Genomic DNA, 23,830 nt, shown 5'->3' with positions numbered 1-23,830 from the left:
GCTGGCCGCTAAAGCTAACTAGAATTCCTTACTTTCTCAAACGTGAGGGTGTTACAATAAGAATAATTTAAAGTATAGTTTACCTTCTTTTGAAGCCTCAAGAGGATTAGCAAATGACAATACCCCAAACAGAATAACTGAGTAAAAAGGGAAGAAAAAAAATGAGAAAACCAAACTCAATGAGTAGCTTAGCACCTTAAGAACAACTCAAACAAGCATAGGAACCAAAGAAGCACAACTGAACAAAAACGACCTCACATTAACAAGAAAAATGAGGAGCTGTCCATAAATCACAATACCTAAACAGAAAAATAGAGAGGAAGAAGAAGAAATTAAATTCAAGTAGCAGCTTAGTAGAAAAAAGAACAGAAAAAACATAGAAAGGAACAAAAAAACACAAGTGTTTGGAACATCACATAGACAAGAAGAATGAGCCAAAATGCCTGTATATGCAAGTACCAAAACAGACTAACATAGTAGAAGTAAAGAAAGTGAAAAAAACAAACCCCCTTAATGAGCGGCTTAGTACATCATCAACAGCTCAAAATGCAAAGGACCCAGACAAAACCAACTAAAAAAAACAGCTTAGGACACTTAGAACAACAATATAGCTTAGGACACTTAGAACAGCAATATATGAAGAAAAGTAAAACCCATGAGAGGCCTAACTCAGCATTACAAAAGTTAGAAACAGAACATCAATGTAACAGAAAAGGAAAAGAAAAGAAATCAGAGATCACATTGCAACATCAACAATATTGTCAAATCAAAACATAGTAACAAATTAGAACATTATAGCCATTAGCATAAACACCCAAAAAGCTGTCACAATAGAAAAAAATGACAGAAAATTACAAGCCTCTAGAGCGTAATGCTTCAGTCGAAATAGGGTTTTGCCTCTAATAGAAGAACTAAATAGGTTTTTGCTTGGACAAGGCTAAAAGTTGAATTAAATCGAACAAACCCCTTTTTGAAGCTATGGAGTTTGAACCTTCACAACCCAAAAGAAGCTAGTGTGTTGAAGATGGTCTTGATAGAAGAACGAAATGGAACGATCAACCCTTAACCTTGATTTCCTTGAGAGCCTGAGAGATTTAGAAGATGATAGGGATTGAAGATGCTGTTGAAATATTTTGAGAGCGGAAAGATGAAGGTTTCGATTTTCGAAATAGGGCTCGAGGATGATGAACGAAATGGTTACTGATCATTAGAAATTTAAACGGATCAGGTTTGGCTCGGATATACTATTATCCGAATTCAAATCCGTTAACCAAATGACATATTCATATCTAATCTGATATCTGACGGAATTTTAAAATTTAATATTATATTTGAATTCCGATAGATCCAAATATTATCTTCTTTTTTTTTTTTTGGTGAACGGGATAGATCCAAATATTATCAGATCTGATAAACTATCCGTTAGTAAATAAATCTGATCTATATTGACTCATGATTAGGGTTTGATTTAGGACTTAAGATTTAACATATGATAAGGATCAAAATGTTCTTATAAAAGTATTTATAATAAGGATAATATAATAATTGGACTGATGTTCTCTGTGCCGCAACGCAGTCTATGCCCAGACACATGGGCCTGCCATGTAAGGGGCAAGGTGATCATTTCATCCACTCCCATGTATCTGGGCGTAGCCGGTGCTCTGACACAGCCGCACAGAGAACATTTGGCCATAATAGTATATCATATGTTTTGTAAAATATTAAACTAATCACATTTTACAATCGGATAGTAAATTAACGGATATTATCCGTTCCGAAATGAAAATAACCAAATCCGATTATCTTTCAGACGGATTTAGATATTTTTCAAAAACCAAAATTCTGGATTCGAAAACCCCTAAACGGATTCAAACACAGATCAAATACGGATTTTTGACTATCCATTTACATTCCTACTAATCATCGGGTAAAGTGGGGTTTATGGGGTTTTTATCGGTGACAGTATTCTCAACCATAGGATCAACAATCGCCACTGTCGCCCTGTGAGAGCTCATTGGGCGATCTCCATATTGGAGAGGATCCAAATCCTGGTTTTTGGGCTCTCATCTAAATCGTTGGATCATGAATTCATAATTTTCTATTTTTTTTTTTTTGTTTGGTAGAGCATAATCTTCTATTTCAAGAGAGCCATGAAGTTGATCTTCATTACCACTTGGTTGGAATCTTCATCTCTGTTTATTTACTACTCGCAGGCTCCAGCATTTCTCAAAACTAAATCCCAAGAAAATGGTGTATGGAGAGACACAGGACTTTTTGACACGACGGAGCAAACAATTCCAATTTTCATGACTACTTCCTTCGAGCAACCCTACTTCACGGGTGGAGGAAAACTTTCCTTCAACGGCAATCTAAGAACCAAATCTCTTTTGGCCCATGAATTTCCTAATTCTCACGTTTTGGTTTGTTGAAGTCGCTATCCATGACCATTCAATGGAAGAACAGGACCCATATTAGAAACGTCTCTCTTCTTCTCCTTTTTAGAGAGTTGAGTTTTGATGAATCCCATGTTCTTCATCGTCTAAAACGATCTGGGATTGCGTCGAAATCCAATCTTTTGATATCCAGAGCTTAAAAAATGTCAGCAAGAATTGTCTCTACTGCGAATTCGTCGTTTCTACCTTTGAATCATTTAGGGGGTACCTCTCGTTCTGCTAGATTATTGATTCCGAGCAGGAAGAGTTTGGGTTGTTGTTCTAGTGAGAGAAAGATTGTTTGCGCTTGTACGGCGCCTCCAAGGAACTGGCCTGATGGGTTTTCTGCAGTCAATTTTAATGTAAGTTCATCAATCCTACTTCTTCTCTGTAACTTTACTACTGTTTTCTTTTCAGTCGGTATCAAATTTTCTTTTTTGACTTTTTCATTGACGGATTTTTTGTTCCTCTTAGTTATCTTCTTAATTGGATTTGAACTTGCTAATTGTTAAACTGGACTGATATTAGAGTTGTTTTCTTTAATTTACTTGAAAACTTTTGAATAGTTGTTTTTTCTATTGGATTATCTTGTTAGGATTCGTCCAGTCAGGAGAAGGATTCATCCGCCATGGAGAATTTGAGCGTGGCTAGAGAGGTTGATGATGACTCCGATGTCCTTATTGAATGTAGGAATGTTTATAAGTCATTTGGGGAGAAACACATCTTGAGAGGTGTCAGCTTTAAGGTGAATTTTGTAGTCTTGTTTTGATTTCCTTTGGTGAGTTTGGTAGAATGTTCTACATGTACAATCCACTCTCATCAAACTGGTTCAAGGTGAATTTTATTAAACTGTGTCTTCTTCATTAAACTGATCCACACTGTTTATTTGTTCAAACTTGTGATTGGGACATTGCAGCCATAATTTCTTACCTCTTGTTTTAATTTTGATGGATGTTACAATAGGACATTTGTGGATAAGATTTATCAATGGATTAGATACACTAGTAGTATTTGCAATTTATCATCTCTATGACTATGAACTTGGATATGCAACTATGAGCCTTTAATTTGTGAAGTTGTAAGCCAATGTTTCTGTTTGCCGTCCTCTGTGATCATCAAGGGAGGGGAAGATATGAAATTGATCCTAAACTAGACCACCTTCCTGATATAATATAACTGCATAGTTTATTTCTTCTCTTGTTCCACTTAATCTTTATTGTTTGCTATGGACATGTTATTTGCTGTGAAAAAGTGTTTAATTAATTTAGCGTAGGTGGCATTGCAAAGTGTACTGGTTTGCTTGTTAATGAGCCTAGGCTTTGTAGTTTAAATGAAAATTGAGTGAGTTTTGCTGAAATAACAAGAGATGGCTGGCATATCTGAGGGTATTAACTTGGTTCATTTTGTTTTCTTAGGATTGCAGAGAGGATTTTCAGTACTCACAGGGCTTTAGGCTAACTTAGAGTTCTTTGAAATGGGTTTATTCTAGTACAGGTAAAATAATTTGAAGTTTCATCATGGCTTCCCTTCATCAACAACTAATGCAAGGCTAGGTCTAGAGCAAACGCAACCCCAGGATCACCAACAACACAATGACACCAACACTAGTACTGGTTCCGGCTGTAAACAATGATATGAAACAGAACACAAATCTAAAGACAATAGGTCCTGAAGGTCTGAAGTTGCAGCAGGAAAAACTCTTGAAATCAGTACCACAGGGTCTGGAATTCCACCTTGATCAGCAACAGTTGTTGGCAGCAACTTAATGGAATATCTTCAGTTGAAATATTGAACTCCAGCAGTAGCTTATTATAGTCTCGATTAACCTCAGATTTGCAGGGAAAGTAAATTCAGAATAGGGTGTCAATAGGAAGAAGAAGAATGGAGGAAAGAAGATAAAAGGGTCTCTCACCCATGGCCTCTACGCATAGCTCTCTGCATAGCTCTCTGTCAGAGCTGACTCTCTCAGCAAACTGAATCTCACAGCCAAGCATAAAGCTTAAATTCATTTCTTCAATTCGTTGGGCTAGGCTGCCGTCTTCCCTTTATTTATTGAAGCAGTAGAAGTAGGGTGGGCTAGTTATAGTTCTAGCACAAACGATCTCGAATCCACAAGGTAAGGGATAAGGACAAAAATGTCAATTTTCAATTGATTTCAAGATAATCCTTACAAACCCTAAAGAGACTTTTTATAATAGGTCAAATACAATTCAAAATTCAAAAAATGCGCCAATAATTCAAAATTCAAATGTTGCGCCAAACTTCAAATTTGAAATTCGAATTTGAAAACTTCGGCGGGCTTCTCGAGAACTTCGATTTGATATATGATTCGACCCATCTTGCTTAGTACCTCCGACCACTCCGGGTGGATATTTGCTGGTCCAACCAGCTCAAATATTCATCTAATATTTCCTCTACATCATCTATAATAGAAGTATGAGTTACAAAATAGAAAGTGGTTACTACCAAGTAGCTTACGATCAAAATAGAAACTTCCTATAAAATCTAGTTGCCATACATCAAAATAGAAACTCCTATTTGAGACAACAAAATAAAAATAGTAACAAACTGAAATTAGAAACTACCTAAGATTCTATTGCAATGAAATAAAATATACTTTCTTAAACTGAAATTAGAAAATAATCTATGGCAGCATTAGGATATAATATTTATCCACTTGATATCTCCAATGGGCCCACAAGATCTTTTAAAAAGCATTCCTGCACAAGGCCAATATGGGCTATGACACTGTTCATGTAAATGGTACCGTGAACAGTGTTTTGGTCTTTTTTTCTTCAGATTTTGATCTACATCAACTCACTCTACTTCAAATGAGCTTAATTATCTCCCATATACCTTTTTCATTTCACCAGAAATGACTCTATACCTTCAGTTTACCAATTCCCATCTAAAAAGGGAAAGATCATCCATCTTAGATTTTGGGTGTCAGACACGTATTACTCCTTCCTAATTATCTATCTGGTTTGATCTTATTAACCCCTGTGAACTAGTTTCATATAAATCAGGGGATGATTCCTCAGATCAAGCTTCCCTGGGTTGCTGACTCTGGCATGGTAAAAGTTTGTGCATATTCATCAATCTCATCGTAAATCATCCATGTTGGTATGATTGATGTAAAATGATCTTTTCTTTGTGGCACCATTGGCTCTTCTCCAATCCCAATAACCTGGAATTATCTCACACCATGTATTATGCAAAATCTTAAAGTACTGTTCTCTTCCAAAGTCAAGTAAAGCATGGGGCTAGACAGCTAGCTATGTTAGTAACCCTTTCTTTTGCTTAATTTCATGCTTAGGATGCTCTGTACTTGAGGTTGGATGCCTTGGTGCTAAGCTTAAATTGGGAAATCTATCACTTACTACAGGTGTTAATAAATAATACATGCAGTCATATGAGAGCTCTACTTCAGTAAGAGCATATTCATCAACTTGTTGATGTTATTGTGTAGCAGTGATGGTTTTGCTTGGTAGTAGTGTTGAGGCCAATTCTTTTCTCTGCCTATTTATCTACAGTTTTCATTTCAACTTTTTTGTTGTCAATTTTTCCCCTCTTTCGTATATACTTCTTGGACGTTCTTGCATGCATACGTTTTTATTTATTTCGTATCATAATTATATCTGAATACACAGATTAGACGTGGAGAATCTGTTGGAATTATTGGCCCTTCAGGCACTGGGAAGTCTACAGTGCTGAAGATTATGGCAGGTCTCCTTGCTCCAGACAAGGTACTGTCTTACTCATGGTGAACAAAATGTAGGAGTTCTTGGTATTTTCATTAATATGGAAATAGATGCAAGGTTCAGAATATTTTGTTTAATCCAATGGATGTTCAAAAAATGAATTTGTATATAGAGTACTGACCAATACTTTGATTCTTACTCGACTAAGAAAATGAACTTACTGAAACATATTTTCAAATGGAATCTCTGATCATTTTAAGCCAAAATTGTTCTCAAGTTCAAGTTGTCATGAAACAAGTGAAGGAATACTTGGTCAAGGTCCCCAGAAGATTTTTCAGGTTTGGGGTGCTTATAATTTGCCTCGTCTCCTTTAATAAGAGTGTTCAAATATACTGTTAAATGGATCCAACCTAAGTGATTAATAGGAGCAAACATCAGCTGGAACAAATTATCTAACTGTGTTCTCTTTTCCTGTCTTTATTTGAATGACTGAAAGAAGATAACTTTTAAGCATAAAAAAGTAATGTGTGCAACAGATTCTTGACATATCTGACCATGCTATATTTTGTTTATGATTGCACACAAGCTTTTTGGAATCATTTGTTTTTTTGTTTTTTTTTTTTTGGGGGGGGGGGGGGTTGATTTCAATGCCTAGTGAAACTGGAATATTTTGACCAAATTTTGCCAATTTTTGGCACTGAAGTTTTGAATGCTGTTTTGGTGCAACCCCTCCTATTTGTTGGTGACTTATTGGGCCCTCGGCTTGTGTAAGGGTTCTGGAATCCAGACAGCAGATGTTCCCACAATTAAATACTTAACGAAGAATGTGGATGCTGATCCACAAAAGATATCAATTAATAGTAAATTTTGGATACAGATTCTTGATTCTACAAATTTGATACTTTTATAATTTCCTGCTTCTCATTCTTGCGTGGCATTGGTTTATCTGGCTGAGATGAACTCTGCTACTCAGCTATGTTTACTGTATGGATCTCCTGTTAATTATGATGACTTGATATGCATCATCATAGTCAAAGTGTCAACCTATCAGTGACATGATACCTATTCGTTTACTTCACATAGCAGGGAACCCTGTGCTTGAGTGATGGTCTAGTTAGTTGTTTGCTACGGGGCAGTGTAGGAGCTAAGTTGGTGGACAGTGGCTAAGATACTACTTTCTTGGTTTTAGTAATAAGTGTTGAATTCTTTCCCTAAAATGATAAAATAATTTTTATCTGGGATTGGAATCTTTCTTCTCACATCTCCCCCCATCAAATTTTTTTTTGGGTTCTGTTTTTTCCTTCTGCCTGAAACATGCTTTATTCCCCTTTTGAGCCTTCATCCACAATAAATATTGAACATATGTACCGTTTAGAATTATAGTGAGCAAAATCTAAGTTTGATTTTACTTGCCTAAGTCAATTCTCAGTTAGAGATGCATTTCGTCTGCCAACCCCCCCCCCCCCCCCCCCAAAAAAAAAAAAAATCTTTTGATGAATAAAAATATGCAGTCTCTGGGTTTCCTGACTATTCTAACCCACATGGCGGATCCAATTTGGTTTTATGCCAGGGAGGTCCACGACAAAAGCTATTTACCTTTTAAGGAGCCTTTTCTAAATTTTTAGAGTTTACAAAAGGAACCTCCATATGATCTTTTTCGACCTAGAAAAGGCCTATGACAGAGTCCTTAGACAGCTCATTTGGCATGTCCTAGGGAAGAGATAACTATGTGGATATATTTAAAGACATGTATGAAGGCGTGGTGACGAGTGCTAGAACTACAGAGGGCCAAACTAGTGAATTCCCAATTACAATTGGGTTGCACCAAGGATGAGCTCTAAGCCCTTATTTGTTTGCACTCATCATGAATGATTTAACCAGGCACATCCAAGATGAGGTTCCTTGGTGTATGCTATTCATTGATGAGATTGTTTTGATAGATGAGATAGTGGAAGGGATTAATGTGAAGCTGGAGTTATGGAGATAAAGCTTGGAATCTATCCACCAACGAACCACCCAGACTCTATTCTATAAACAGATTTGAGCACTCTGTTCTAAGGTTGGCACATTGTATATTTCCCTAATGGAGATTAGTATGGAATATAACTGTGGGCACTTAATTGTGTTGAACATTGATTTATTGGAATTCCCGATTTGGTTACCGCCATTGTATTCGCAAGGGAAATTTCTGGTAATTACTTTTTCTGAGAGGCACTTATTGTTACGTTTATATTTCATGCAACAATAATTGCAATCACCTGGGCTTCCCACCGTAAGGTGTCAGTCGGATCAAACACTGATCCCACCAGCCTTGATCGAACACAAGACAAAAATATTCAATGGAGAAGAAGTGCAACAAACAATTTTCATTAATATCAAAATTCATTTTCAATACTTGCCCCCCTTACAACCTTATATAAAAGACTAAAAAATAGACTCCTAGTTTAAAAAGGAAAGGCCTAACCCAATCCTTAACCTATTAGATAACTAAACTGACTAGGAAATTGAAATAGACTCAAAACAGAGTCCTAATCCAGCCCCACTAAACACAAAAAAAAAAACTACTAAAATAGTTAAATTGAACCATTGGTTGAACCGGTTCAATTTATAATCAAGAACACCAAAATAAAACTAAGTATGGAACTAAAACAACTAATCCCGTATGTAACCCTATTACCCATCTTTTTGGCCCATAAAAGTGGCCTATTACATAGAAAACTCATGGGATCAAAGGCTCAACATGTATATAACCCAACCCTAGATTTATTCCTAAGGAAAAAGATGCCCAGTTTGGTGATAAATATGTATCAAGAGGTATAAGTTAAGCAGAACAAAGTGAATGCTTTAGATACCTGGGGTCAACCATTAACAAAGAGGGTGATATAGAGGATGATGTTTCCCATAGAATTAAAGTAGGATGGATGAAGTGCAGAGGTGCATCGGGAGTGTTATGTGACAAACGCATGCCTGTTAAGCTTAAGGGGAAATTTTCTACAGGACAATAATAAGACAAGCTATAACATATGTGGCGGAATGTTGGGCAATTAAGAAGAGTAATATAGATAAGATGAGTATAATGAAGATGAGAATGTTGAGGAGGATATGCGGCAAGACCAGGACAGATAGAGTAAGGAATGATTGTATTAGAACCGATTTGGGAGTTGCACCAATCCAAGACAAGTTCCGTGAGAGCCGCTTGAGGTGGTATGGTCATGTCCAACGGAGACCCATGGATGCACCAGTAAGGAAGAGTGACCAGATTCAGTTTGACGGAGCTAAAAGAGGTAGGGGCAGGCCTAAAATGACTATTGGAGAAGTGGTAAGAAAGGATATGCATGTGGTAGGTTTCGATCCTAGTATGATCGCGGATAGAGTTGTTTGGAGGACAAGGACCCGTGTAGCCGACCCCTTGTAGGGGGATGTTCCTAGGATGCTGCTTTGACTTCTTCCTTTACTTAGTTTCTTTTTTACTTCCTTTTACCTCTTTTTCACTTTTACTTCTCTTATTTCTATTACTGTCATAACCTCTATCGGATCCATGCAGCCGACCCCATTTAGTTGGGATAAGGTTATGGTTTTTGTTGTTGGGAGAGGGACAAGGCACTAGAAGGATATACAAAACATATAATAAGCCACAACGGCCTGAACAGAACAGGCCAGCTGTCATGAAAGAGAAATTACAATCTCGGTTAGTGGGAGAAAGGTTTTTCAATGGCTGAGTTGGTGTCCTGAGCTTTAAGTTTGATTGGCTTACTCCCAAGACTTTGTGCAGGGTCATGGAAGGCTGCTGTTCCAATGTTATTGGTTGGATGCAGTAGTTTGATCGTTGGGGATTTGCCATCTCATTGCCAACTCAGGATGTCACTATGGAAGTGAAGAACTGCCAATGGCTTTGCTATCAAATAGCATGTAGTCAGACCTTGTATTGATTAGGGGGACTAAATTGAGTTGTTATCTTTTTTTGTTTGCTTTTAATGGCACCTTCTCTGGCCATAAAATTGTTGTACTTCAATAAACAGATAAAAGTTTCAGTTTTCTTCCAACTAATATTTGTTTCCTGATAAATCTAAGATTTTATTAAAATAGAAAGACCACATAAGTTCTATATGCTAAAAAGAATCTCCACTGCCTCCTGATGGAGATGACAATGGGTGTCTAAACTCTCTATTGCAGTTTTTATAGTGGCAGTACTATAAATTTAGGTAACCCAGAGCATAGTTCATTGATTCTCTTGTCCTTTTATATGAATGATATCTGTTGTTTTCTGAACAGGGAGAGGTATTGATTCGGGGACGGCAAAGATATGGTTTGATAAGTGATGAGGAAGTATCCGGCCTTCGGATTGGATTGGTACGTTTTTTCATTTACTTAATTATTGATCGCATTGGTTTAGTTTTTCCAAAAAATAATATTATATCACTGTTTCTTTTATTGTATAACAGGTATTCCAGAGTACAGCGCTTTTTGATTCTTTAACTGTTCGTGAAAATGTTGGTTTCTGTTTGTAAGATAAATCTTACATTCTTCATATCAAAACTTTGTTATATTCTTTCCCATTTTCTGTTCTGGACTAGTATTTTGATTTTTTATTAATATTATTCTGTTGTTGAACTATGAAGGTATGAAAATTCTGATATGTCTGAGGATCAAATAGCAAAGCTTGTGACGGAAAACCTGGCTGCTGTGGGCTTGGTATGGTTGCAATTGTGATATCTAGAAGTAGAGGATAAGTGGAACGTTTAAGTTTAGGGTAGTGGTTAACCACCCAACATGTCTCCTTAAACTGCACTGGTGATGCATCCGAATTTTTTTTTCTTTTTCGTTTTTTGGATAGTTTAGTTTGGGGGAGGGGGTTGAAGGGGTGGGATTTGATTCCAGGCCCGAGGTATGACAAACCACAAGCTTTGCCACTTGCCAGTGAAGAATGCTTGCCCTTCTGATTCTTCTAGAATTCTTCATGGTTGAGACAGAAATGTGAGATACTGTAAAGAGAAAATCAGCATTATTTTTTATGTGGATCCTCATGTTGACTCTTATCACAGACATCTCCTCCATAGGGTCCACTGTTGTCACACACACACACGCAAAAAAAAAAAAAGGATTTTTTTGAATCTGTACCTAAATGATCTGAACTGTATTTGACAAGGATCTGCGGGTTCAAGTAAAATACTAGTATTATTTGCAAATTATAATCACTTGGTGCCTAGTTTCTGTCAAGATTTATCCATAAGTTGGCGCTCCCAGATGATGTGTGAATATGCAGATTCATCATTGCATTTCTCTCCTGAAAATGTGTAGAAATTTTAATTTGGAACTTATGCAGGGAGTTGAGGACTGCTTGCCTTCTGAATTGTCTGGTGGAATGAAGAAGCGAGTGGCATTAGCTCGATCTATAATTTTTGATAACACAAAGGAGGCAATAGATCCAGAGGTACGTTAAATGACTTTCCATAATCCTTTTTTTTAATGGTTGAACAATTTGGTATGTTATTTGATGATAACTAGAAATTTATTTCTAGTAATCCAAAATTCATTTTTTTAATAATAAATTGAAATTTTGATATTTTACTAGCTGTAGTAAGTACAGTTTGCACTCTTCTTTGTTCTTAGTGAGTTTTTTTTTTTTGTTTTTGTTTGAGTAATATTTGGGAGTTTAGTTTCTGGGTAATAGTGGGAAAGTCTGGGTCGAAAAGAGGTTCCTCACTTCTTTCTCTCATTCAAAACCGTGTGTGAGACTCTCATCTCGCACGGCAGTAGTTGTTTTGAGTAATATTGGGAGTTAAGTTTTTGGGTCATATCAGTACTATATAAATTACTACCATAGTTATCAAGGCGGCAAGGCGACCACGGCGTTTGAGGGCCTTCCTAAGCGCCTTGGCGATAGGGCGACCGCAAGGTGGCGCCTTGGCGAACAAAGCATTCTAGTGTTCTGTTTTATTATATAACCATTTTATTTGGCACAAATAGCATATTAAAAATTATAGAATTCTACTTCTTTGCCAAATAAATACTAAAGAGTCAAACCAATGCAAGATATTCATCAAAAAATAAATTAACAAACTAAGTTCATCATATTATCATAGCAATAATGCAATATAGCATATGAAAATAATGAAATAGACTAATGAGGAAGAGAATAAGTGAAGCACTGATCCTGGAAAAAAAAAAGACAGTTACTGGCTGGAAAATGCTGCTGGAATGGAAGACAATAGTGCCGGACGATGTACGAAGCTGCTGCTGCCAAAAGGAAGAAACACAGTCACAGAGAAGGTTAGAACTTAGAAGAACAGGGTTTAGACTTTAGATTTTAGAAGAAGAAAAGAAAAAAAAAAATGGCCCCTATTACCGTGGAAGTTGGAGATGTCGCTGACTCGCCGGTGGGGGTGGAGATTGAAGATGTCGCTGGGGGGGGACTGCCGGACTAGGGGTGGAAGCTGGAGAAGAGGGACATGGAAGTGATGGAACAGCAGCAGCAATGCAGCATAAGAAAACAATAGAAGAGAAGAAGAAGAAAAGCTGAAGATGACTCACGGACTTACCTTTAATGGAGTTGTTGCCGGATGCCGGTGGAAGTTGGAGATGTCACCGGTGGAGGTTGAGGCTGGAGAAGAGAAGAAGAAGAAGAACAGTAGGGCCGCAGGGGTTAGAACTTAGAAAGGGTTTAGATTTTAGAAGGAAAAAAGAAAAAAAAAAAAAAAAAAGAACAATACTTACAAGGCTGCCGCTGGAGATGTCGCCGCCTCGCCGGACGCCGGTGGAGGATGGGCATTGAGGAAGTGAGGAGTGAGGTTTGAGTGTTTGATGGAGTTGAAGTCGAAGACTCGAAGTCGCCGCTGCTTCTCTATTTTTCTTTCGCAGTCCTCGACTCTTCTTCTTTTTCATCTTTTTCAAGTTTTGGGGTCAAATGGGTTTGGGGTTAGACTCGTGAGAGGGTTAAGTTGATTAGTTGAATCGATTTAGGTGTTTTTGTTTTTTTTTTCTTTTTGTAACATATGATTCCATGCTTCTCAGAGCATGGAACCAAAAGCATCACACCAATCAGATTATATCAATTAGAATATCTTAAATTACATTAAAAAATTAAAAAACAAAAAACTTTTTAAAAAAAAATACATAAGGCGACAGCCCAGAAGCATAGGCGTCCTAAAGCGACCAAGGCGACGCCTTGGAGACCATGGCGCTTGATTTTGCGACATACGATAAGGCGTCCTATCGCCTTGGACTTGAAAAACCGCCTGGGTGCCAAGGCGTCGCCTTGATAACTATGATTACTACACAAGTTTCTTTTCTATTTCCTTGTTGGATTTGTAGGGATTATTAAGAGTTTATTATTAAACCGACAAAGTCCAAGTAGAAGTCTTCTAGGGGGTTTTTTGTGGTTTGTTGTTATTGTTGATATAAATTGTTGTGGCCCCTTAATTAACAGCTTGAGCTTTTGGGATGAGCGGTTGTAACATGGTATCAGAGCCAGGAGGTCGGGTGTTTGATCCCTGGTATGTGCGATGGGGTTTGTGTTGTGTGTTCTTTCACCACTGTGCCTCATATCCTCAGTGTGACGTGATGGTGCCACCAAGTACGGTGTCACGTGCAGAGCCGTGTGTGTGCGCATGCACATGGGGGATGTTGTTGTGTGTTGATATATATACATTGTTGCGGTCCTTACTTAACAGCTCAAGCTTTTAGGATAATCGGTCGTAATAAGGATAATTATTCGAATACTAAGGATGTGCCATATAAATGTGTGTAATCAGAATTTTGATTTTCCCCCTCTCCTATTTAATAGTTAAGATGATGGTGTTATTGCTTTTGAAGCTCTTACCTTTTTCTCTCCAATTCTCTGCTATTCCTTTCACAGTTCTAGTTGGCATTATTATTATCAAAGATTGTAAGGAAGTTCTACTTTGGCAATTGGGTCCATTACCTGCAGGCTATAAAATTGTCTTGTGCAAGCACTCATTCTGTTTGCCTAGCATTCCAGGTGCCCTAACTTCTAAACAATCGTGAATTTAAGGGGTCTTCTCCCTCAACCAGATGATCAGCTTCAATGATTACTTGGATAAGTGAAGCCATTAACTTCAACCCCCAAGGAAGGGGGGGGGTATGTTTGGCATCAAGCCACCGAACCAGTGTCCCAGTAGACTTAGGCTTCTTCCACCACTAGCATTGCAATACAGCTCTAAGAGGGCCACCAATGATGTTTTCCTTCAAGCATTCATAGTAAACCGTAAATGGCTAGCCACTCTTTGTTGAAGACTACCATGTTTTCAGCTGAGTAAGTTTTTAAAACATTGACCTTGTCAGTTCTCCTTCAAAACTGTGAAGGTTTCCATCTTTGATGAGAAATAAATAGACACAGACCACCTAATTTACAAACTGCTGCATGTACTTGATACTAAGATTTTCAGTTTTGGGTACGATGGAATCTGCCCCTGTATGATGCTCTTTGGGGCAGCTTCCACCCTCTTGATATCCAGACAGTAACCTTCTCAATCACTGACTATATGTTTGAAAGTCAACCTTTTAACCATTCCTTCAACAAATTTCTCTCGTCAGCAACAGTGTCCATGTCCTTAAATCAGGTCAAACCATTTGAAAAAACTAACCTTGCCTTATTCACAGCCATTGTGAAACCCAGTCAAATTTCTGAATAAATTTGAACTTTTGGAACTTGTTTGATTACAGGTTCCAGCTCTCAGTCTGTGATAGCGTCAATGCTATGGGCTGCATCGGTCGAGGACACAGAAGAAATACTCGACACACCTCTGGAGGACCTATGGAGGACTTCGAGGATCTTTCCCAATTTGCCCTTCTGAAGTTAGAGGACCCCTGTGAGACACTGCATCGGAGTTACCTGTGCCGAATTTGCTGCCTGAAGGCTATGCAGAGCCTCTCCCTCAATTAAAATTGTTGTAAGTACGATTTAAATGAATTTATATATATTGTTTGTACGACCAAATAGGAATTCATGGGTATTTTAGTCAGAATTGCCCCTGTGGGACCCACTTTCCCAGTGGAGAATGTTGTTCTAGACAATTAACCGTGTTCGGATAATCTCTAATGTCGTCCGGCATCAAGTTATGGTTAGCATAGTTGTCACGGCGTCACGGCGATCCAAGTCGGTGGAGGGGTGTCACGTCGATATATCGACATGTCGCCCGCCATGGCGTTGCCATGGCGAGCATGTCGACCATGGTTTATTTTTTATTTTCTCTATTTTTAATGTGTTAATAGATGTATACTCAAGCCATGTTTTATTTTTTCTCTATTGTTTCTCAAGTTTTAAGAAGAAAATTCAGAAATCGAAGAGGGAAAGAAGAAATCGAAAGAAATCGAAGAGGGAAAGAAGACAGGAAGAAGAAATCGAAAGAAATTGAAGAGGGAAAGAAGAAATCGAAGACAGGAAGAAGAAATCGAAGAGGGTCGCCATGGCGTAGGTCGCCATGCAACCCTCTCCAGCGCCAGGACGCCATGGCAACTATGATGGTTAGAATAGTTATTAGAAATAGATTTATTGTTATAAATAGATTTTAAAATTAATTTATGAAAAGATTTTAACCAAAGGACAGAATTGCCCCTTTGTGCTTAAGTATCATCTATGTATATTTATATCTCATTTTACTATTTACAACTCACAAACAACTTAGAAATCAGAAACGAAATTTAGTCTTGGAGACCAAGAAAGAAGAAAGGAAGGAAAAGGGAAGAAGAGGAAGCTCTACACTTGGAAGCTTAGATTTATACCTGAAATCTGAGCTGAATCTGCACAAATCCAAGGCTGCCTGCACTCTATCTCTGTTTCTACAACTGAGGTAAGCCTTGGAACTGGCTGTCTTCCTCCTTGCTTCTTCTCCATCTCTAAATCACCTATAATGGATTTCTGCCATTAAAGCTTGAAGACCAAGCTTTGGTTTATGTAATTGGACATAATTGGACAACCAAGCTTTGTAAATGTGATAGTATATAACTATCTTTTTGGGTTCTTGAGTTAATGCCTTTTTGGAAATACAATGTAAATGATGTACATACAACTCTTTTTGAGTATAATACTATCACTAGTCTTTCCTTATTTACTGTTTTACTGCTCTATTATTGCTTCCGCTGCATTTAGATTCTGATATTTATGCATGAAATTGTGAATAGAACACTGCATGTGCGATCCTACTGGGATTGATTGGGTGTCTGAGACATCCAGTCACACATGGCCTTTGTTAATCGGGCCGGGGTGTGACAGCCACCCTGAAAGTTGACCATCACTCAGAATATTTAAAGTGGTTGTCATCCACTATATGGATGGTTTGATTAAAAGTCTTCAACAATAGTGTCTAGTGTAAAGATAAATCACTTTTCAGTTTCTGACAGACAGATGCCCTGTTCCAGCTATGTAGAGGACTGATGTGGCTAACACTGACTGCTAGTTCAATATTTTTGCAAGTCTCGATGTCTGGGGATTAGTTTGTTAGGGACTAATAAGGATCATCTTGTTATGAATTCATAGAAGGGTAGGACAGAATGGAGACTTGATCTGTCTATTAACAAGTTATGTCTTTTTTTTTCGTCCCCTCCAAGCAGTTGGTGTTGTATGATGAACCTACTGCTGGGCTTGATCCTATTGCATCTACTGTTGTCGAAGATCTCATCCGCTCTGTCCACATGAAAGGTCAGGATGCAGAGGGTAAACCAGGGAACATTGCATCTTATGTGGTTGTCACTCACCAACACAGCACCATAAAAAGAGCTGTTGATAGGTATTGCTTCTTCAGAATTTTTCTGTTCTGTCATGATTCAATCTAACCAGAGGTCTTTGATCATAGGTTATTGTTTCTCTATGAGGGGAAAATCGTCTGGCAAGGGATGACTCATGAATTCACTGTATCAACAGATCCAATTGTTAGACAGGTATATTTGCATTAATGTTTCCTTTTGAAGCAATGATATGTGACTCACAGAATCAAAAAGATAAGTAATAAATAAAGTGACAGAGGGGGAAAAAGGAAGCAGCTTCCAGATGTTATACTTCTTTTCTGATGAATAACAACATTATTAATTAGAGAGAAAATCTTGAAAAGAAGATAGTGCAAAAAATATTATTAACATTCTGACAAAACACAAACACTAATAATAGGTCATGGGACAGGATGTGGGCTAGCTTACACAGTGAACATTTCTCTTATGACTCACTTCCCATAGCAGGGACTTCTGAGTCTTGAAATGCGTGGGCTTTCCAGAAAATATTTAAGAAAGAGATGATCTCGGTCGGATTGACATTGAGTTAATGGTGTAGATTGCCAAGGACTTAGTAGAAAATTTCCCTGTAGGGGATAAATTCCAACTGTTTCTGTTCTGTTCAGATGGTGAATGAATGATATTGTGTAGGCATGCTATACAAGTAGTGACCTGTAGAAACTCTACGTGTTTGATACCTTTTTTAAATCCAAACCAATGCCAGACCATGCTAGGAATGTTATTGTAAGGACATATAAGTGAGGTAGTCTATTTTGAAAAAGAAGTGCTTATTACTGTGCAAAGGATCCTCCTAAAGCCTTGATGGTCACTGCCCGCATAATTCCTTATAAACCAACTAAACTGAAGGTGACCTCTTAATATTCTTCCAGTGACACACTTGGTCACCCTATCAACTAGACTAAATCCTTGTCCAGAACCCATGTAGACCTGACCACCTTAGGCCCCAACTATGAGGATCTTTAGAGAATCTCCACAACTTAGCTGAGAAGCTTCTTTCTTATTTTTTATGTTCTTCCTCCATAGGCCACCCTCTTGAATGGACTTGCAGAGTGTTGTAATATGGGTACAAGGGTGTATTTGTCCATTAGGGTTTAGTTGGTGGGTATAACTGTAACTTGTATCTCATAAGTTATATTATAAATAGAGAGGATTTGTGTCTCATTGACATAAGTTCAATTCCCCAAATTCATCATGGTATCAGAGCAGAGAATCAACATTGGGAACCGAACCCTAATGAAGACCTAAACTTTCTCTCTCCCTCTCTCTTTCTTGCGACTCCACCTTCTCTCTCCCTCTCATTTTAGCACCACCACCCACTGCCACCTTTCTGTCTCTCCTCCTGCCCTCAATGAGCTAATTTGTTCTTCTAAGATACCACCAATTCTTACTGATAGCCTCTTTGAAACTTCTCAATGATATCTCATACTTGAGCAGGAGTCTTGAAGATGGTCAAGTAGATCAGGAGGTTGAGCATAGTGGATTTGACATGCAATCCCTGACCTCATGCCTGTGATATGTAACACCATTCACCTAGCTAACTTTTCTAATCCTCCCTGCAATTGGGTCCTAGAAATTCCCTGACTCTGGGTTCTTGCTTGAGCAAGGATAAGGTATTTTTTGACAGATTAATTATCCTTCATGATACTCAGGGCTGCAGAGAATTTCATCAATCTTCACTTAACTCGATCCCTGATCTCTAGCTTTTGTCTATTTTTCTCTAAGGCGCTTACACTTCCACAAACTTGCCATTTTAATATACGATGGTGTAAACTGTGAAATATTCACTGCTCTCCCTGTCATGCAACTCTTGATGAGACCTTTCTGTTTGGCTTTCTTGATTATGACACAGAATTCCGCAAAAATGTTTGAAAATAGAACGATCCCACTCTTAGATCTGAAGAGGTCAATATGTTAGCCATTGATATCATTACTAAAATCCTGTTAAAATATAACCCATGTTGTTGGTACACTTTTCTGTTGCAAACAAAACCATTCGAATATCTTCAAAGTGGAGCTGTTAGATAAGCATCTAGAAATTGTGCAGTAAACATGTGTAAAAACAGGAAATTAAGGAATGGCATCGCAAAGTGTTAATGACATGATAAATGGTTTGACATTCTGCTTACTTTATGCAAGGACACATGATATCAACATGCCTCATGAGAATCATATTAATCCCAGTATAAATTTAAAAATATATGGACAAATGATTTGAAATTAAAAGTAACAATTTGCCCAGATGGTCCAGAAGACAGCTTGAAAGATACAGCTATTCTAGAAGTAATTGTTTCAGGGTGTCGCGAAAAGAGATAATGGAAAATATACCTTTACCGAGATCTTGCGGTCACTTTGGGGCCTCTTGAACTTCTTGACACGCTTTTTTACAATCTTCTTGGTGAGCAAAGGAACAGCCATGGCTTCTGCAAAACAAACATGACTAAATATTATAGACATGTACTGTAAACTCAACGGATAATAGAACAATAATAAAAGTAGGGATAGAAAGACAAAACTAAATGCACTATTCCTCACTAGCATCACAAAAAGACTATATCACTTTGTAACCATAAACATTGTCAACCTCCATATACACCCAATCTCCTCCTCTTTTCCCAGTTTCCTTTTCTCCTTTTCTTTTGGAGGGGAGGAGGGGGGGGAGGGAGCAGGGTTTTAAAACCTGGAATCAATGACGGAATCAGACCCTGCTGACTGATTCCGATTGGATCAGAATCAGTCTGAAGAACCTTAGAATCGGCCCTGAATGGCAGGAATCGGGGAGTCTTGACGTGATTCTTCTGATCCAGAACGGCAGAAATCGGAATTGATCCCAGCCGATTCCGATAGGTTTGCCAATCCGATTCACTGATTTTTTAAACCCTTGGTGAGAGAGAGGAACAAATACAACAACTTAAAATTTCTAATACAGTGAATAAGTTTAGGCCCCAACCTAAAAGCGCCTAAAGCTCGAACTCTCAAACATTAGAGCGTGGATTATCTATGAGGTTTTGCTTTTCCGTCTCATTCTCTACAACTCACATTCTACCAAAGATGGTAATAACAACATTTTGGTTATTCTATAATATTATGTATGGATTGCCTCCGTCAAGAAATCAAACCGAAAACAGAACGATTCATCTCACAATCTACATTTGAACAACTAGAAAAGAAGAATAAGAAAATTCATCATAATCGAACAAACTAAAACTCCTAATCAGCGGGAAATGTATACATATCTGAATCAACAGCACAACTTAGGTTGACAAAACTGATGAATTTCAAAATTGTTTGAATTAACACAGTAAACATGATCCAGATTTTACTATGTAGGAATCAAATAAAGCACACAACACCGAGAGTAAACAGCAATAATCAACAAAGCAAAACCATAACTAAAAAATAAAAAACCATCTACAGTAAGGATGAAAAACTTCACCAGTACAGAAAATAGATTTGAATCAACCTGAATCGAGGAGTCTGAAGTGAAACGAAGAAGATATATAAGACACAGGGACATACCGTGGTAGGATTTCCGCCAAAGGTTCCAACTTCCAACGCTTCGTAACAACTCAACTGAGAAGTCCTTAAAGCCCTAATCTACAAACAAAAATATAGAAAAGGAAATTGGTTTACCCATTTTACCCATCACCTTACTGCTAATTACATCCCTATGAAATGAAAAGAGTTCAGCCCAAGGAACAGAGCCCACAAAGGCCCACATATGTTAGTATAAAAAGAGGAGCCCATTTCTACACCGAACATGGAATAAACAGCCCAATTCTATTGCTTACCAGCTATTTTGGAAAACTGTTCATTTCTTATTCCTCTAAGTACTATTTTGCCAGTTGGCAAACTTCGTCAGGTCATGAGAGTTTTGTTGTGATCCGAAACGGAATCGGTTGTGAACTTTAATACTCAAACCAAACCTGTTCGGTTTCGGTTCTTATTCGATTCCAAAATTCGGTTCTATTAGGTTCTTACATGGTTCGATTCTAATTCCTCTATTCAATCCATATACTATAATATATAATGTATAATAATAGTATATAAATTCTAATACTAACATTAGTAATATGTACTTTAACATACTAGTAAATATGCACGTGTGACCATATGTAGATCCAGAAAAGATATTTGATAAGGGAGGGTCGCTTGTTATAGTATTTTCTTCTCTCTGAAGTTTGGTGCTGATGCATGTGATTAGAATAATAGAATAAACATTAACAAATAACAAATAATATTTTCGTACTTCATCTCCTATAGGGGTGAAGAAAATATTATTTGTTTCTGATTGACCCATGGTATACATAAATGATGTACATTCATTAGTTGACGGTGAGGAAAATCAGAATAGCAAAAGCATAAAATTTCCAGCATTGTTACTTGTAACTTCCAAATTAATCAAGAGAATTAAAAACTTAGTAAATTGTTCCGAAACGGTGTAAATACCAATTTGCTTGAAACAAGCAGCAGAACCTGTTCAACCCAAAAATCAAATACACATTGTTCTAATAGTTTAATAATCATCTAAACTATATATTAAAGGTAATCCTTCTCTATTTTAATTTTCTTGTTTTTGTTGTCTGCATATTCTTTCAAATCAATGATCTTGTTCTTTTCAACATCTTCTTTTTTTATTTTTTCTACAACAATTCTTCTTGATATTCTACTTTCATTGTTTCTGCTATCCATTTTGAAGTAGAAATAGTAAATCTTGGACACGCAACAATGTAATTTATTTTTGTGCTGCAAAACAGATAATAAATATTAAATTAAATTAAATTAAATATTAAGTGCATTAATTAAATTAAGTACTTATGAAAAAACTTGTTTTTATCTTCTCTGTTGATTCTGCATATTCACTTGCAGAGCATCCTATAACTGTTTCAATATCATCAAATATTATAACAGTTATTATATCCGATGAATCTGTAACCCTGAATCTTATCATGTACCTGTCAATAAAAAAATAATTTTTAATAAAAATATTTTCAACTTAAAAATTTGAAGATCAACATTGAAATCAAAAGGTTTTAAGATAAGTAGAACGAAGACAGAGTATATGGTGTATAACTTTAGTTATACCATGATGGAAAATGAGGTGGTGAACATCAATGAGAGGAAAATTCCATAAAGTGCTTATTTTATGTATCTGTACTCAATCATAAATAAAGTGATATAGAGGATAATGTTTCTTATAGAATTAAAATATGATTAATGAAGTGGAGAGGTGTGTCTGGAGTATTGTGTGATTGACGTATTCCTTTAAAACTTAAAGAAAAATTTATAGGACAAGTCATACGACTGCTATGATATATGGTGTGAAATGTTGGGCAGTTAAAAAGTATCATATTAATAACCTAAGTGTAATGGAGTAATGGAGATGAGGATGTTGAGACGGATGTGTGGAAAAACTAAGAAGGATAAAGTAAGGAATGATCATATTAGAGCTGATTTAGGAGTAGCACCAATACAAAATAAGCTATAAGAGAGTCGTTTGAGGTGGCATGGCTATGTTCAACGGAGACCTTGGGATGCTCTAGCACGAAGGAGTGATCTGATTTAGATTGAAGGATATAAAAGAACTAAGGGCGGGCCTAAAATTACCCTAGAAGAAGTGGTGATGAAAGACATGCATAGCTTAGGCCTTGTATCAAGTATGACCTCGAATAGAGCTCATTAGAGAGCAAGGATCCATGAAACTGACCCCATTTAGCTGGGATAAGGATGTGTTGTTGTCGTCGTCTAGGTTCTTAAGGATAAATATTTTCCTAGATCTTTTTTGGAGGTTTTGTGTAGAACCAATAGCTCTTGGGCTTAGCATAATATTATTGAAGGAAGAGATATTTTATTTTATGGACTCCGCTAGAAGATTGGCAATGGTTTAGAAACTTCCATATTTTTTTTTCAAACGTGTGGTTACCAACTCTCCCTAGAGGTCGTATTTTTAGCCCTATTTGTAACCCTATTTATACTCTAGCCTCATTTCCCAGCCATCTAGGGAGTGGAATTGGAGTATTGTCAATAGCCTGTTTTTTGTATCTATGGTTCAGGCTATTGGTAATTCCTATTACAATTGACGATACGCCGGATACTTAGATTTGGTCATCTGTTGTGAATGAAAAGTTTTCGGTTAAGTCTGCCTAACATTTGGCATTTAATCGTCACCATATTAGTGCTTCAGTTTCGTCTAAACCTTTTTGGATTGGCTTTTGCCGGCTCAACCTTCTCCCCAAAATTAATTATTTCCATGGAGATGTTATTCAACTCTTTCGCAGTAAACCAATTATTGTTCTCCATAAATCTTGAAATCTTTGTAAGGGTATTTATGTAATATCTTTTCATATGTTCTAATATAATCCTACTTGTATTAATGCCCAGGCTATGAGGGGCAATTTAGTAATTAGCCCATCTGACCTAAACCCTAGTTTCCCTATATATACTAGCTGGAGGTAGCAGTCTGGATATTCCAAACTAGATACTCAAGGTGTAATGCTTTAAGCAACCTTACGCTTAAACCCTAAACCCTAACAATCTTAAAGCATTAGATTTTCATTTTCCTGCAATCAAGATCAGTTTTGGTTTTACAGATTCTCATTCGGCTTTGGTTTTCTCTCTAATCGATTCTAGTTAATTGATCGATTTCTGCGATCAGTCTTTTGTAATCGGTTTTGAGAGATCAACGTGCTTCGGTGATTTTTCTCCAATTGAGCTTCGGTGATTTTTCTCCAATCGTCTTCGTGGTGGTATTGATCGATCTTAGAAGACAACCCGGAAAAAAAAAAAATCTCTAGAATTCATAAAAGGGGTTTGCAGGTTGTCAGGGAGTTTTTTACCTGAGGTGTTGTTTTCTTTGATTAAAGAATTCAATAGATGCTTACATCATCACCTTTTGGCTGATTCAAAAAGGCAAAAGGAAAATCTACAGAACGTGGTTTCCAAAGCTGTTTTCCACTC

At 37.2% G+C, this 23,830-nt stretch overlaps 1 protein-coding gene across 1 annotated transcript; it reads left to right on the top strand.

The window, feature by feature from the left end:
- The first annotated feature begins 2,404 nt into the window (after positions 1–2,404).
- LOC122657475 (protein TRIGALACTOSYLDIACYLGLYCEROL 3, chloroplastic-like) lies at positions 2,405–17,091 on the top strand. Its single transcript, XM_043852185.1, has 9 exons — positions 2,405–2,794; positions 3,028–3,177; positions 6,083–6,178; positions 10,406–10,483; positions 10,576–10,637; positions 10,753–10,825; positions 11,454–11,564; positions 16,703–16,878; positions 16,945–17,091. The coding sequence occupies exons 1-9, from the start codon at positions 2,597–2,599 to the stop codon at positions 17,042–17,044; spliced, it is 1,044 nt and encodes a 347-aa protein (XP_043708120.1). The 5' UTR covers positions 2,405–2,596; the 3' UTR covers positions 17,045–17,091.
- The last annotated feature ends 6,739 nt before the right edge of the window (positions 17,092–23,830 follow it).

Source organism: Telopea speciosissima, chromosome 4 (assembly GCF_018873765.1).
Source record: "Telopea speciosissima isolate NSW1024214 ecotype Mountain lineage chromosome 4, Tspe_v1, whole genome shotgun sequence".
Lineage (NCBI taxonomy): Eukaryota > Viridiplantae > Streptophyta > Magnoliopsida > Proteales > Proteaceae > Telopea > Telopea speciosissima.
This window is presented reverse-complemented; position numbering and strand designations above follow the sequence as displayed.

Bases quoted from the DNA above. Each gene is read 5' to 3' on its own strand.
- LOC122657475 (XM_043852185.1), top strand. From the start codon at position 2,597: ATGTCAGCAAGAATTGTCTCTACTGCGAATTCGTCGTTTCTACCTTTG. The intron at 6,179-10,405 runs GTACTGTCTTAC...TTTTCTGAACAG, and splicing joins GTCTCCTTGCTCCAGACAAG to GGAGAGGTATTGATTCGGGG. The intron at 10,484-10,575 runs GTACGTTTTTTC...ATTGTATAACAG, and splicing joins CCGGCCTTCGGATTGGATTG to GTATTCCAGAGTACAGCGCT.